At 36.3% G+C, this 13,079-nt stretch overlaps 1 protein-coding gene across 4 annotated transcripts in view; it reads right to left on the reverse strand.

The window, feature by feature from the left end:
- The window catches only part of SLCO4C1 (solute carrier organic anion transporter family member 4C1), a 60,731-nt gene extending 51,695 nt beyond the window's left edge, over nucleotides 1-9,036 (reverse strand). For 2 of the 4 annotated variants that reach the window (XR_012505556.1, XM_074360409.1), the window contains exons 1-2: nucleotides 7,867-9,034; nucleotides 4,529-4,792 (exon numbers count right to left, since the gene is read on the reverse strand). Coding sequence is in view for 1 of the 4 variants with exons in the window: in XM_074360409.1 (XP_074216510.1) it covers nucleotides 4,529-4,792; nucleotides 7,867-8,212 (610 nt within the window). In the remaining 3 variants the exon portion in view is untranslated. Of the gene's footprint in view, nucleotides 1-4,528; nucleotides 4,793-7,866 lie in introns of all 4 variants that reach the window. The other 2 variants (XR_012505558.1, XR_012505557.1) reach the window with 1 other exon arrangement.
- Nucleotides 9,037-13,079: the final 4,043 nt, after the last annotated feature.

Genomic DNA, 13,079 nt, shown 5'->3' on the forward strand with positions numbered 1-13,079 from the left:
TTATTTTGCTTAGCAACCTTAAATTAACAATCTTCCATAGGAAACTAAAAAGTGCTTGGATGAAAACAAAGTTTTATGTGGTAAAGATTTATTTGTTACATTTTTTAAGCATTTAAAAGTTAGATTAAAATAAGTTGTGTTATGTCAATGTTATGTTAAAATATATCAAAAGTGAGTGGCAAATACGATTTACTTGAAAATGTTTTATGACATTATTCTGTTTTCAGGTTAACATATACCAAAACTAGCCCTTAGAAACATTCTACCTCCCCTAATTTTAATTCTTCCTTTTTGGGGTGTGTGTCTAATAACCAACAAAATAACAAGCAAAACCCCTGTTGGGTAAATGTTATTATCTCCATTCAAAGTTAGATACTCACCTTAACCCTTATGTCTCCATAAAAGCTTCTCTTAAAAAAATGCTTTCCCAAACCTACTTAAATTTTTTTTAATAGAACAAAAGAAAATTCAAGCTGTTTCCAAACACACTTGTTTACTTTTTTGCTAACTCTTAACCTCCTTTTGTGTTATTCTCACACCTGTCGAAATTATACATGCTTATCATATTTCATATATTGTATTCTTCTACTTACCAAATATATTATATTACTTTAATCTTCTTTTAAAGAGATTGTCTCATACAAACTGACTTTGGTTTCCCTCTAGTTCAAAAAACAATAGCAACAAAAAAGTACACAAGGGAATATGTTAATTCTCTCAATGTCAGTTTCAAATTAAATTATATGTTGATTTCAATTAATAACACGACTTCTTAATGTTATGCTCTTTAGGTCATTTATGTAATATTACCTAAGAAGATTGTACAATTCCTTGCTTCTAATTTATTTTCAGGAAGATTTTAACTCATTTGCTTTCCTTTTCTCACTTAAATCTTCAGTTTTCTTCCACATCAGAGTTGGACAAATAACTGAGATTTTTGGTTACAGGACCCCTTATTTGCAAATGTGGATTGATTCACTTGAGCAGACAAGTTATTATGTTTTTTAAAAAGTATAGACCATTAAAACTGACTATTTGAAATTGGGGAAGAAATGGTTTAAATTCACAAGAATTGAAATTATTCGATTTAGTTAATAAACCTATGAGTAATAAAAATTTTTAAAACATTAAACAAAACATAAAAACTAGTATTAATTTTAATTGTTACTGACTATCTATGAAATCACTATAAAGTTACTTCACCTCTTGTCCTAAGGTTCTACACTATAAAAGAAGGGATTTATAATTTCTAACATTTCTTCTGTTTGTAAATGTCTAGGTTCCTGTACATATGTAACGTAATTTTAGTCCTGAGTTTTGTACCCATTACATTGTAAACACCTGGACATACACACAAACATACCACAGTGACATTTCTATTAAGGAAAACTTTCAGGAAAAAAAGAATGTAAAAAATTCAAAACAGCAACCAGGCACTTTCATATATTGGAGAGTAGCTGGTATATCCCTTCCTAAAAGTCAGCGTGACATTATCTACCAAAAATTAGAATGAGGAAGCCCTTCAAACAGGTATTTTCATTTCTAGGATTGAAGACTAAAGAATGACTTGCACATTTAAGTAAACACATAAATGTCCAAAGATATATATTGCAACACTGGATATACAATACGCAGTTCATACTTAAGCCCAAACCTGAATTCTCAATTTTCATTCCCATTTCTGTTCTACCTAGTCTTCCGCATTCTAGTAAACGGCCACAGTAGGTCAAGCCAAACTGAAGGAGTCATTATTTATTCCTTTTTCACTATTAATCCACTACAAAGTGCCATCTCTTTTTCCTCTAAAATACATTGAAAATCAGTCAGTCCTCTAGACCTCTCCTGCTACCAAATCACCTTTATGGCTCACCTGAACTATAGTAAAAAACTCCTGGGCAATTTCCTCCCGTTTACTCTTGTCCTTCAGAACAAAGAAGCCAAATGACCATTTAAAAACATAAATAAGACCTGTACTTCCCTGTGTAAAACTCTCTCAAGACTACCAATTGCACTTAAAGGCAAATTCAAGTGCCTCATGCTGGGGTCTACCTGCCTCTCAAGTTCATCTCATGCCACATTCTCCCTTGCTTTGATCATGCTGGCCAAAACTGACAATTCTGAAAACCTACTGAGCTGTTTTTGGCTCCAAAGCCCGTGATCACTTTTTTTCTCCAGCCTGGAAACCATTTTCCAAGGCTGGCTCCTCAATATCCACTTTTTAATCACAACAGCCTTCCCCTGCCCACATATTTTCCCTTTTGTACACTATTACTTCACACTATTTATTGCCTTTATTCACTCACCTCCATCTTCCATTAACTTGTTCATTTATTTTCTATTTCCTCCCACTAGTATATCAAATCCAAATGGCATGAAACTGTGTCACCTCTATTTTCTCAGCACCATGTGTATTCCATATCAGTAAATATCCATCATATGAAAGCAAACAACATAAGGGCAACCTGAGTTTTTGCTTTCATCTGCCACAAACTATTATTTAAATTATGAATCTTAATTTAGAGTAGAAATTTTACAGATCAGCCAATTCCTTTACCTAAAATAATGAAAAATATCAATATGAATTTGGTGAAAACTTGCACAATATACAATAATGTACTAAAAGTGTATAATCTGGCTTCAATAATCTTCTTGGCTTCATCTCTGGCCATACACACATCTTAATTTGTGGCCATTTCCCCTTGGGAAATATAAATTGTTCAGACTGACTGCAGTTCAACACGTGTACTGCAAGAGATGAACCTAACAAGACTGCTGAGGACAGATCAGTCTTCTGTGCTGGAGTAGGTGCTTATGTTTTAGTTTAGAGAGTCAGATCTTTTAACAAAGTTGACAAATGGACTCATTTACAAAACATAAACAGACTCACAGAAACAGAAAACAAACTTATGGTTACAGGGGTAGGGGGCAGGGATGGGAAGGGATAAATCGGGAGTTCGAAATTTGTAGATACTAACTACTATATATAAAATAGATAAACAACAAGTTTATATTGTACAGTACAGGGAAATATATTCAATATCTTGTAGTAACCTATAATGAAAAAGAATATGAAAACAAACATGTACATATATGTATGACCTAACTATTATGCCGCACACCAGAAATTTACAACATTGTAAACTGACTATACTTCAATTTAAAAACAAACAAACTAAAAACAACAAGCAGGGCATCTGACCAACTGGAAGAATGAGGGATTAGATTCAATACTAAGATTACTATGTAAATGCTATAAGCACAGTAACATTTTTGCTGTCATAGAATCAGTTTTGCGCTTCTTTGTGACAGACTAAAATTTAGACTATCCCTTATTATTAAGATTTCAAAGGTACTATACTGAAACCTCCATATCTTGTTTCTAAAACTACCCCCAAAGAAAGTATGTAAAGTTGGCCTGACAAAATCTTGTCAAATCTTAGATAATGTAGAAGAATCTAGTAAATGTTCTTTCCGCTGATAACATAGTTACCTATTTCATTCATTCCAAACTATACCACATTTTAAAATTATCTTCTTTTGACCCATATGCTTGCATATTCTATTTTTATTTCCAAAATGAAGTCTGCTTACTTACTAAGTGCACTCTTAATACCTTACTATTTGTTGTTGTTCTCTAATTGGAAAATAGACCTTGGGAAATGTTAACACTTTAATATTAATTATTCAATGTTAATACAAATATAACAATCTTAAACTTTTCAAAATAATGTCTACAGTACAGCTGGCCCCAGTTCCCCTTTCTTCTTACTATAAGATTTTACTTCACTTACCTAACCTCTTAAAGCTTCTGATTTTGTAGCCTTCTGATTTTATTTCAGTATTTGCTATTAAAAGTCTCGGGAGGAACAAAAAAATGTTAAGATTTACTTTCATTAGAACATTCCTCTGACTCTAATATAATTGTTTTTCCATTAAAAAGGATTCTTTGGGGAGAAAAAAAAAGGAAGAAATATAAATAATCAAACTTCCTTTCTGAGACTTTAAATAATATAATAACCAGAGCAACACTTTAGGTAACTCAGGAAGTTCCATGTCTCTAAACTAGAGAGTCAAAAGTAAAGCTAGTTTCAGTTCTCAGGAAAAGCTCCACTCCTTTAAGAGTCACCTCTTTTTCTCAAATCAGGAGTCATCTTGTCCACAGTGCAGAGCTGTAAGTACAGCAAATAAAACCACAAAAGGAAGACTAGAGATCTTAGAACCCTAATGAGGTCACAGCACCTGCAAAGCAAAACAGGCCATCGCTTTTTTGAGGAGGATTGTGTGTAATGTGGGGAATGAGTATTACAGGATTAAAAACTTGGAGAACCACTGAAGCAATGGATAATGCACAATCTTATCTGTAATCTCCTACTTCACACAATTCACATCACAACAAAGCAGTGAGCAGTGGAAGAGACTTAAGCCCTTACCCTAATTACCTGTACAAGTGAGTGACAATAGACAGCTAATGGCTTGGTTTCACTCTGCTTCTTAAACTAAAACAAACAAAAACACAACAGGGACTTACCTTCAAAAAGGGAACCCAACTGGTATCTTCCACTAAAAAATTTTGGCAATGAAAATACAAGTGCTCCCAATCCTATCATAAAGGATGCAAATGCAAGCCATCTTGGTTTGTGTCCTCTTTCACCGAAGAACGATACAAATAAAGACAATAAACAGAATGAGATATCATAGCTTGATGATATCAAGCCCGTCAGAGAACTCTTCATTTCATAGCGCTTCTCAATAGTGGAAATGCTAATATTTACCAGGCCATTTACTACAATACCTAAAAGAGAGATGAAATTTATGTGCGTCATTTTAAGTGTACCATGTAGACTATGATTATTAACATAACATACTAAAGCTGGATTGTTCCTTTCTTTTGATATTTCTATAATTGTACCAATTTTAAAAGCCATAAAGTTTCAAAGCTAAGCAACCCAAACATACTTCTTTATGAATCAGTTCGTTTTTAAATTATACCCTTATGAATTTTCAGATGTTAAATAAAATTGATGCTTATCACATACTGAATGACAGTACACTTCATTTTTTTCTTTAAATGACAAATAAAAAGACTGGTCTTACGAAGCTGGTTTGCTAGAGAGTTTCCAAGTGCCATGTACTCCCATGGATCTCACTTGGAAAAGTACAAAATGTACAGGTGACCCGAGAGGTCAAATTACTCAATTCTTAAACATACTTATAACATGAGATCTCTGACTTAGTTTTAAGAAAGGTGAAACTGAGTTCTGAAACCTCTTTTTTTCTTCTAACACTCTTATAGACATTACAGCTATCATTTAAAAGTTCCTGGGGCAAAAATAAACATGACCTAAAACTCTTATTTCAACCAGTGGCATTCTAAATCATGTGCACAGTAAAAGAAAAAACTTACATTTCATCTGCTCATTGTAACTATGATAAATGAATATAAGGTAAACGTGGAAAAGCTGGAAATCCAATTTTGACTGACTTTACAAAAATGTCCTGTTTGGATATAGATGAAATTTACAGAAGTTTAAACGTTACTATAAATTGAAAATAAAGAGCATCTGATCAAAATATGAAGATTTTAACCGGTTATTCCTCTCTCTTAAGGGGCTACTGTGTATTGTTTTCATTCATTAATCAATAGAAAGAGTATACACAAACCTTGATCTCTAAAATTTCTTCACATGTTGCTTTATCAAGACTGTAACTGGAAATATATTTCAAGAAAATTTACACAACAAGTTTTAAAAGTCTCAACATGATTTTTACTTTTATGCCAGTTTAATAAATCTATAAGCCAATTTATAATTCTTGATGTTTCAAGATAAAATTTCTAAAGTATCTAGGAATGACATATTTATAAGATTTATCTGAGAATTTGAAAATTTCCCATCCAAAAACCAAATTCCCAACACACTTGCCATATTGATTAAAAGTCAATCATTAAAACTCATTGTCTTGATGGTAAAACTTTTTGAGAAAGGAAATTTGCAACCTCTTGTCGAAAGATGGCATTTTAAGCCTATAATCCTAATGTGAATTATATGCTACACAAGTCCCAATAACTCTGCTTTTAAAGAAAGAAATTTCATGAAATACTACATGGCATGTCTATTGTAAATGCATGAAGATAGGAGGCACATTGGGAAATTTAGTGCTAAGAGAAATCCTGTTTGATCTGAGAAATGCTAGGTTAAGTAAACTGACTTGGTAAGTTTGGGGGTTATTTTTCCCCATTAAACACCTATTAATATATCATGGAAATACTCTTCCGTTTTTCCAATGTTTTCAGTCATTCAAACTTAAACTGAAACAAGAATTAATTTATCAGGTCACTTTCATCTCAGATTATGCTTCTTAAATTGGAGATTTCTAGGTAGAGTAGCTCCAAGCTAAACTTGACACATTTTTCTAAGAATGTTAATTATAGCTGCTAATAACTTTAAATAACATTTTATATTAAACTGATGTTTATTATATATATAAAATGATGTATTCCGGAATAATATTGAAATTTCAGAATACGTTTTAATATAAAACACAAGACAAGAAATTTTTTACTTGTGTCCAATTTCTTTGAACTTTTCATTCCTTTGTCCTTTGACATCAAGCTGCTTCACAATCACTAATTTTGGGTAACTAAGATCAAGACATTGAAAGACTTTGGCAGAGACTAGAAAGGTGGAAGGGAAGTAACTCAAGCACAAAACTGTTTTGGTAGAAGAGATGTGGTTGACTTGCCATCAACAAATATTTACTCAGCACCTAACCTGTGCAAGGGACAGTGAGTTCCCTTGAGACAGTGGAGCAGGAATAAGAAGAACAGGAAGAAAATATTTAGATTTAGTCTTCTGTTAAATCTTAAAAAAGAGCAATTACCAACCCCTTCCCTCCAAAATACATTTTTTGGATTACATTTATTTTAATCAGTCCTTGATTGCCTCTTTACAAAGTATTTTTAAACTATGACTCAAGTGACCAAAAAATATCTACATACCATCAAATTCTAACTAACTTTCAGCATGTCCTTCAAGATGCTCACTTTAATGCCCCTCCCCTCCAAATTTGTCACCTTAGTGCAATTTCTCATTTCTTTCATTCTCTGCATGCTTGCTTTCTTGGGAGCCATTGTCCCTCTGCCCTACTACTCACTTTCCAAACCAGGCTTAGACTGCAAACTCCTGAGGGTATAAACCTGGACTTCTTCAGTAACTCACAAAAGAATCTAAAAGAGGTTCTGAACAAAACAGATACAGTGTTTGCAATGCCTTACCAGTCAGTAACGCCCGAAGACTTTGCTGATTTACTCACTGGGCTCCACCTGTGCCTCCAATATACTCAAACTATATTCACAAAACATGAATCTTAGATCTAATCTATACTATATATTTTCAACAAGTTTCTCCTTTGAGAACTATCCTACCTTCAACTGCAAATTTATTAATTCTTCTGTTGCAGAAACAATGTAAAAAATCCCTTTAATAAAGGGGTTTAGCAAAATGTACAGTTTTGTAATGTACCGTGAATCCCCCCGCGCCGCCCCCTGAGCAAACGGTTCCCAAGGAAAGGCTGCAGTAAATTCCATCTTCTTTGCATAAAGTTAATCTGCTAGACTGAGGTAGAACACTAAAGAGAAAAAGCTTGTATGGCAAGTTCTAAATGCTGCGATAAAAGAAAAGCTAAAATGTGGGAGCCTGAACCTGGTTGGTTGACGTCGGTGCGAGCGCTTGCGAGTCTCAAGACCGCGCAAGACCGCCTCAGCGCGTCGACCACCGGCGCCCCTGCCCTCTCCGCCCCGCCGGCTCCCGACGCGCCTCCTCGCGCTCCGCTCGCCCACCGCCCTCTCGAGCCCGCGCTGGACCTTACCTTGCGTCAGGGCCAAGAGGCAGTAGTGAAACAGAAAGCCCTGGGGCGTGTTGCAGCGCTGGAGGCATTGAGGTTGGAAGGTCCCCCACCCGCAGGGCCCCTCCTCAAACTCGGACAGTGACTCTGGCCGGGGCCGCTCCTGGGAGCCAGCGGGAGTTACTGAAGACAGAGGTGGCTCCGGGGACTTCTGGGGGTCCTGAGGCTCCTGTGGCTGCGAATCCTCTCTCCGGGTATTGGTGGACAAGACAGAGACCTCGACGTTAGAGGGCGATGCACACAAACGGCGCGGGGTGTCTGGACTGGAGGCGACGAAAGCCGGGTTCTCGATACCTCTGCAGCCCTTCATGATCCGGATGGGTTCTCCCGACTCCAGTGCGTTGGAGCAGCGAAAAACCGGGTCCCGCTCTGGCTCCTCCTCCGGGCAGGTGGCAGCGCCCCCGTGCGGGGAAGACTTCCCGCCTGCCGGTCGTCCCTCTTCAGGGGGCTCTCGCCGCCGCCGCTGGGACCCTCCTCCTCCAGCTCGCGGACGCCGACGGCGCAGAGCGCGGGCGTCTGGCCCCGCAGGCTGTGCAGCCGGCGCTCTGCCGCGCCTCACCTGTCGTCGCCGGGGCCAACCGGAAAGAGCGGCGTGGCCGCGCGGCCCAGCTGCCACGAGGTGACGGGAGAGGGCCCCCAGCCCCACACACTCCTTCCCAGAGCCCAGGGACTGAGAACCAGAGGTTCAGTGGTGACACTAAAGCTCCCCCTGGGTGCTGCCAGGAAAGCTGTAAACACAGTTACATCAGGAGATCGGTTTAAAAAAAAAATCCAGCTGTTTTCTTCCTCTGCCACCTATCAAACCAGGCTAGGTCTGGACTCCAAGAATCAAGCAGCCTCCGATACAGTACTTTGGACTGGATTCCACGAGCGTCATCGTAAGACTTTTACCTATCTTCCTCCCTAGAAACGGAAATCCCCCCCCTCCCTTCATCACCACAGCCATGGGCATCACAGCATAACCACCTGTTAGCGTCCACTTCCCCAAAACTGAAGGAATAGAAATTAAGGAACTTTAGAACCATTTATGTGTAATATTCTTTCTGGTGTACATTGCATACCTAAAATTAACAACGCTAATAATCGTGTAAATAATTTCTACCTGTGGAATAAATAAGAAAACCCCTTTGAAGAACTCAACATCACTATGCTAATTGTGTTTACAATACATTCATTCATTCATCAAAATATATTTGTTTCCTGGGTGCCAAACACTGTTCTAAGCTCCGGGGGTTCAAGAGAGCACAAAAACTGACAAGTACCCCTCCCTTTATGGTGCTTACATTCTAATGGGAGACAGACAATAAATACTAAATACGTATAGTACATCACTACAAATGCTATAGAGAAAAGTAAGCAAGGACAGGCTAGAAAGTGTGTGTGCTGGGGGAAAGGGAAGAATTTGATGCAATTTTAACTAGGGTGGTCAGGGGAAGCCTCAGTGAAAAGGTGACATTTGAGCAAAGACACGAAGGAAGCCTGCTGTGTTGAGGAAATAGAATGGCTGGGGTGGAATGAGATGGTTAGAGAGGGGTAAGGGTTGAAGGAAGGTAAAGGGGTACGTCTGGGGTAGGGAATAAGTGATTGGGGCCAGACCCTGTAGGCCATTATAAGGACTTTGGCTTTTATGGTGATTAAAATACGAAGATTTGGAGCTGAGGACTGACATAATCATGATATGATTAGATTTTCAAACGACCCATTCTCTCTCCCCTTCTGAAGATATACTAATTGCAGACAAGATTAGATACTCTTCCAAAGTCATATAGCTAGTAATATAGTTTAAATAAAGACATTTTAAAAATTATGCATCACAATCTCAGAATGTTTATCTTTCCCTAAATGAAATGTTTATTCCTAATAGGGAACATAATAAAAACCACACATATTTTCTTTTCACTATGTAATCAGGGCTACATAGACAAAGCTGTTACGCTTCATAAGACTGCAGATTGTTAGGGAACCCGCTTCCTCAAATCTAATTATTGGTTATAAAACATCTCAAACAATATGTCTGGGCTACCTTTCGCAAAGTTAATACAGGTTTCAGATGTTACTGGATATTCTATTGCTATATGATATCATTTTCAGTACACTAGTACTATTATTCATTTATAAGGGCCCTTTCATTCGAAAGTTCGAGTACTTCATTAAATATGAATTAATCATGCTATCAGGTTCTAGAGAGAGTTTTCAAGTCTTCCTATCCTCATTTAACATCTGGCTGATCGCCTGCCCAAGAAGCTACTTCTAGATTCAGTGCTAATACCTCTCAAATAGCAATGATTGGTAGCATATTACGGTCATATCCAAGTGTAGCCTTAAACCCAGAAAAAAGAATACGGTGATGGAAAGGTTTTACCTCTCATCCTGAAACAAGGTGTTTCTATTTATTTCAACTGTAGACAGTAGGCTCATTTAAAGTGGCCTAGAGGACTGCTTTTCAAACACTATTCCTTGTTAATGAAATAAATTAGAATTCAGAAGAAAGAAAATACACAGTGCATGACACGTAAGTACTATTTTGTGAAAATTTTGTTTCATTTATATCTGCCTAATTTACTGAGTTAAAGGATTGAGATATAAAATAGTTACCTTACTTTGAACAGACATATATCCTGTTCTTTATTCCCTCACAGTCAAAAATGTCTAGACTGGCCTAGAACTTAGGGAAAGAATAGAATTAGGAACTAACATGCGTAAAATGTGTGTTGTATATCTCATTATTAATCCTTACAAGAGCAGTATCTATTATTATCTACATTTTACATATTAAAGAAATTACATTCCAGACAAGATTAGATACTCTTCCAAAGTCATATAGCTAGTAAATGGCCAACCACTTATTAAGGATTTGAACTTAGTTCTCTCACGTAGATATCTTCCTTGGAGATAATCTTCCTTGGACTTTGCATTTTCTCTTTTTTAATTGCCACAGCCTGTCTCTGGGGTTAGAATTATTGCATAGCAATTCTGAGAAATCAAGACTCATATTTACCTCATGCTTATGAGATTTAGAAGACTGATTCTGCTCTGAATTCCTCAGATTTTGAAGATATTCAAATTAGATAGACTTGGTTTGTAATCCTCCTAGGCTTTCTATTGAAAAAACTTTCAACAAAAAGTGATGTTTAAAGGTGTAAATAGAAATGATCACCATTTTATCTATGAAATACGCATTCAACCAACCAGCAAAGTTTGCTTTGATGAGATGTACACACAGTCATGGCTGAAGACTATTTTGCAGCTTTGAATGAACAAATTCAAACTATATTATCAAAATCAAAGTAGCATGATTGTCATGCCCTTAAATACATACTGTTTAAGGAGAAATCTCCACTCTTGCAGTGTTAGAGTAGAACTTTGTTGAAAGATTCGCAAACGTGCTGTTGCTTCATCTTAAATACTTGCTCTTCCTGAAAGTGTTATCAACACCACTTTCCTGTTTGCTTACATACTTTATGCTGCAATGATAGAAGGGAGGGGGTTCAGGTTTGCAACAAGGACAAAAAACAGAACAACTTCATAAGTCTTGTCTCGGATAATTCTGTGGAAAAACTGTCATTTTAAAATCCTGGTCAAACTAGGGTAAATTTCAGAGGGTAATTAATAAATCCCTATTCTTTCAGCAAATTTTATTTCCTATATTTTAAAGGGTGGAGAAAGTTAAAGTAAAACTCCACCAGTATACATAGGAGCAGATGTCCTTGTCTATGGCTGTCACTTTCTGGGCTGTGCAGGAAGTCTTCCCTATCAGGAACTGGATCAACCAAGGTAAGGTGGCTTAATAACAGAAGGTTTTAGAATTATCCCACTAACTCCCCTTGCTCTGATTCCACACTTAAAACCAAACTAATGATTATATTTTTGCCTTCCATGTAGCTATGCCTATTGGATGAAAATGTATTTATATGCCTATCTTGAGTACTTTATCATATTCCTTTCTGTTTGGTCTTAATACTTTATTAGTTTCCTTCCAGTTTCAGATTGGATGTGAAACCTTTAGCAGTATAACACCGACTCATAGAATATTAAGTTGAAAGTTTCTGAATAGAAAGATGGTCAGATGCAAATATTGTTGAGGTAATTTAAAATCCCAGCATTAAAGATCTATTAGCACCGCTAGTCTTATATTAACTAAATAAAAACATAAAAGCAATGAAGTGAATCTAAGTGATCTTTCTAGTATTCTTCCTTTATCTTTTCCATTTTAAATGCTCTACAAAATGTACATTGAAAAATAACAAATTATATCTAAGAAAAAAATTTAATGCTGAACTAGATTTTTAATACTACTTTGAATTGCAGTTTCATCGAAAAATATATTTATATTGAGAAGAAATGTAGCTGTATTTTTCTTTTAGTAATACTAGTCATAAATCAAGAGATACATCCATAAACATGACTGATCATAATTTTAAAAAACTGCAAACATTTAATACAATAATCCCATAAGAAAGCTAACTTAGTAGGAAATGAAAAATAAACTACCAGTGCAAAATACACTACATAGTATCAAGTTAAGTTTTTCACTGTTATATGATTATTACTATAATTACTCAAAACACCGTAAACTCTATAAAAGCTACTTACAATACAAATCTCACATTAGATCTAGTGAAGAAAGTATAATTGGATTTATATATCAAGAAATGCCTTAAGTTAGGAGAAATTATCCTACTGTAAGTTAGTAATTAGCATTATTTCTAAAACATATTTCTGTTCGACTCAAGATCTGATTTTGATGCCTGGAAACAGTCTTCAGCATGCTATGATTCTGTAGGATATACCTCATCACATTGTTGTCATCATGACAAAGTGCTATCCTTACTGAATAGAGGAACAGCCATACTGCCACTATTGATGGTCCCATCACACCCACAATTTAACCACTATCTGTTGCTTAACAAAGGAAAGGAGATCATGAAGGCTGTTAAAATTTAGATATATGAAACTATGAGACACTAAGGTATCATTTGTTCCAGAAGCCTCCTTCTAGCAAGATTACTGTCAAATACACCCCAAACTCAATGACATCAGAAGTAGAAAACAGGCAAATAACAGATAAAGTGATAATGACGAGTGAGGAATTTTCATATATTCTTTTAGAGTAATTTTTTCACAATTTACTGGGAGTTGGGAGGAGTCTACTGTGAAGTTGAGTGAGCTAGCAGGTT

The sequence above is a fragment of the Camelus bactrianus genome, chromosome 3, assembly GCF_048773025.1.
Source record: "Camelus bactrianus isolate YW-2024 breed Bactrian camel chromosome 3, ASM4877302v1, whole genome shotgun sequence".
NCBI lineage: Eukaryota > Metazoa > Chordata > Mammalia > Artiodactyla > Camelidae > Camelus > Camelus bactrianus.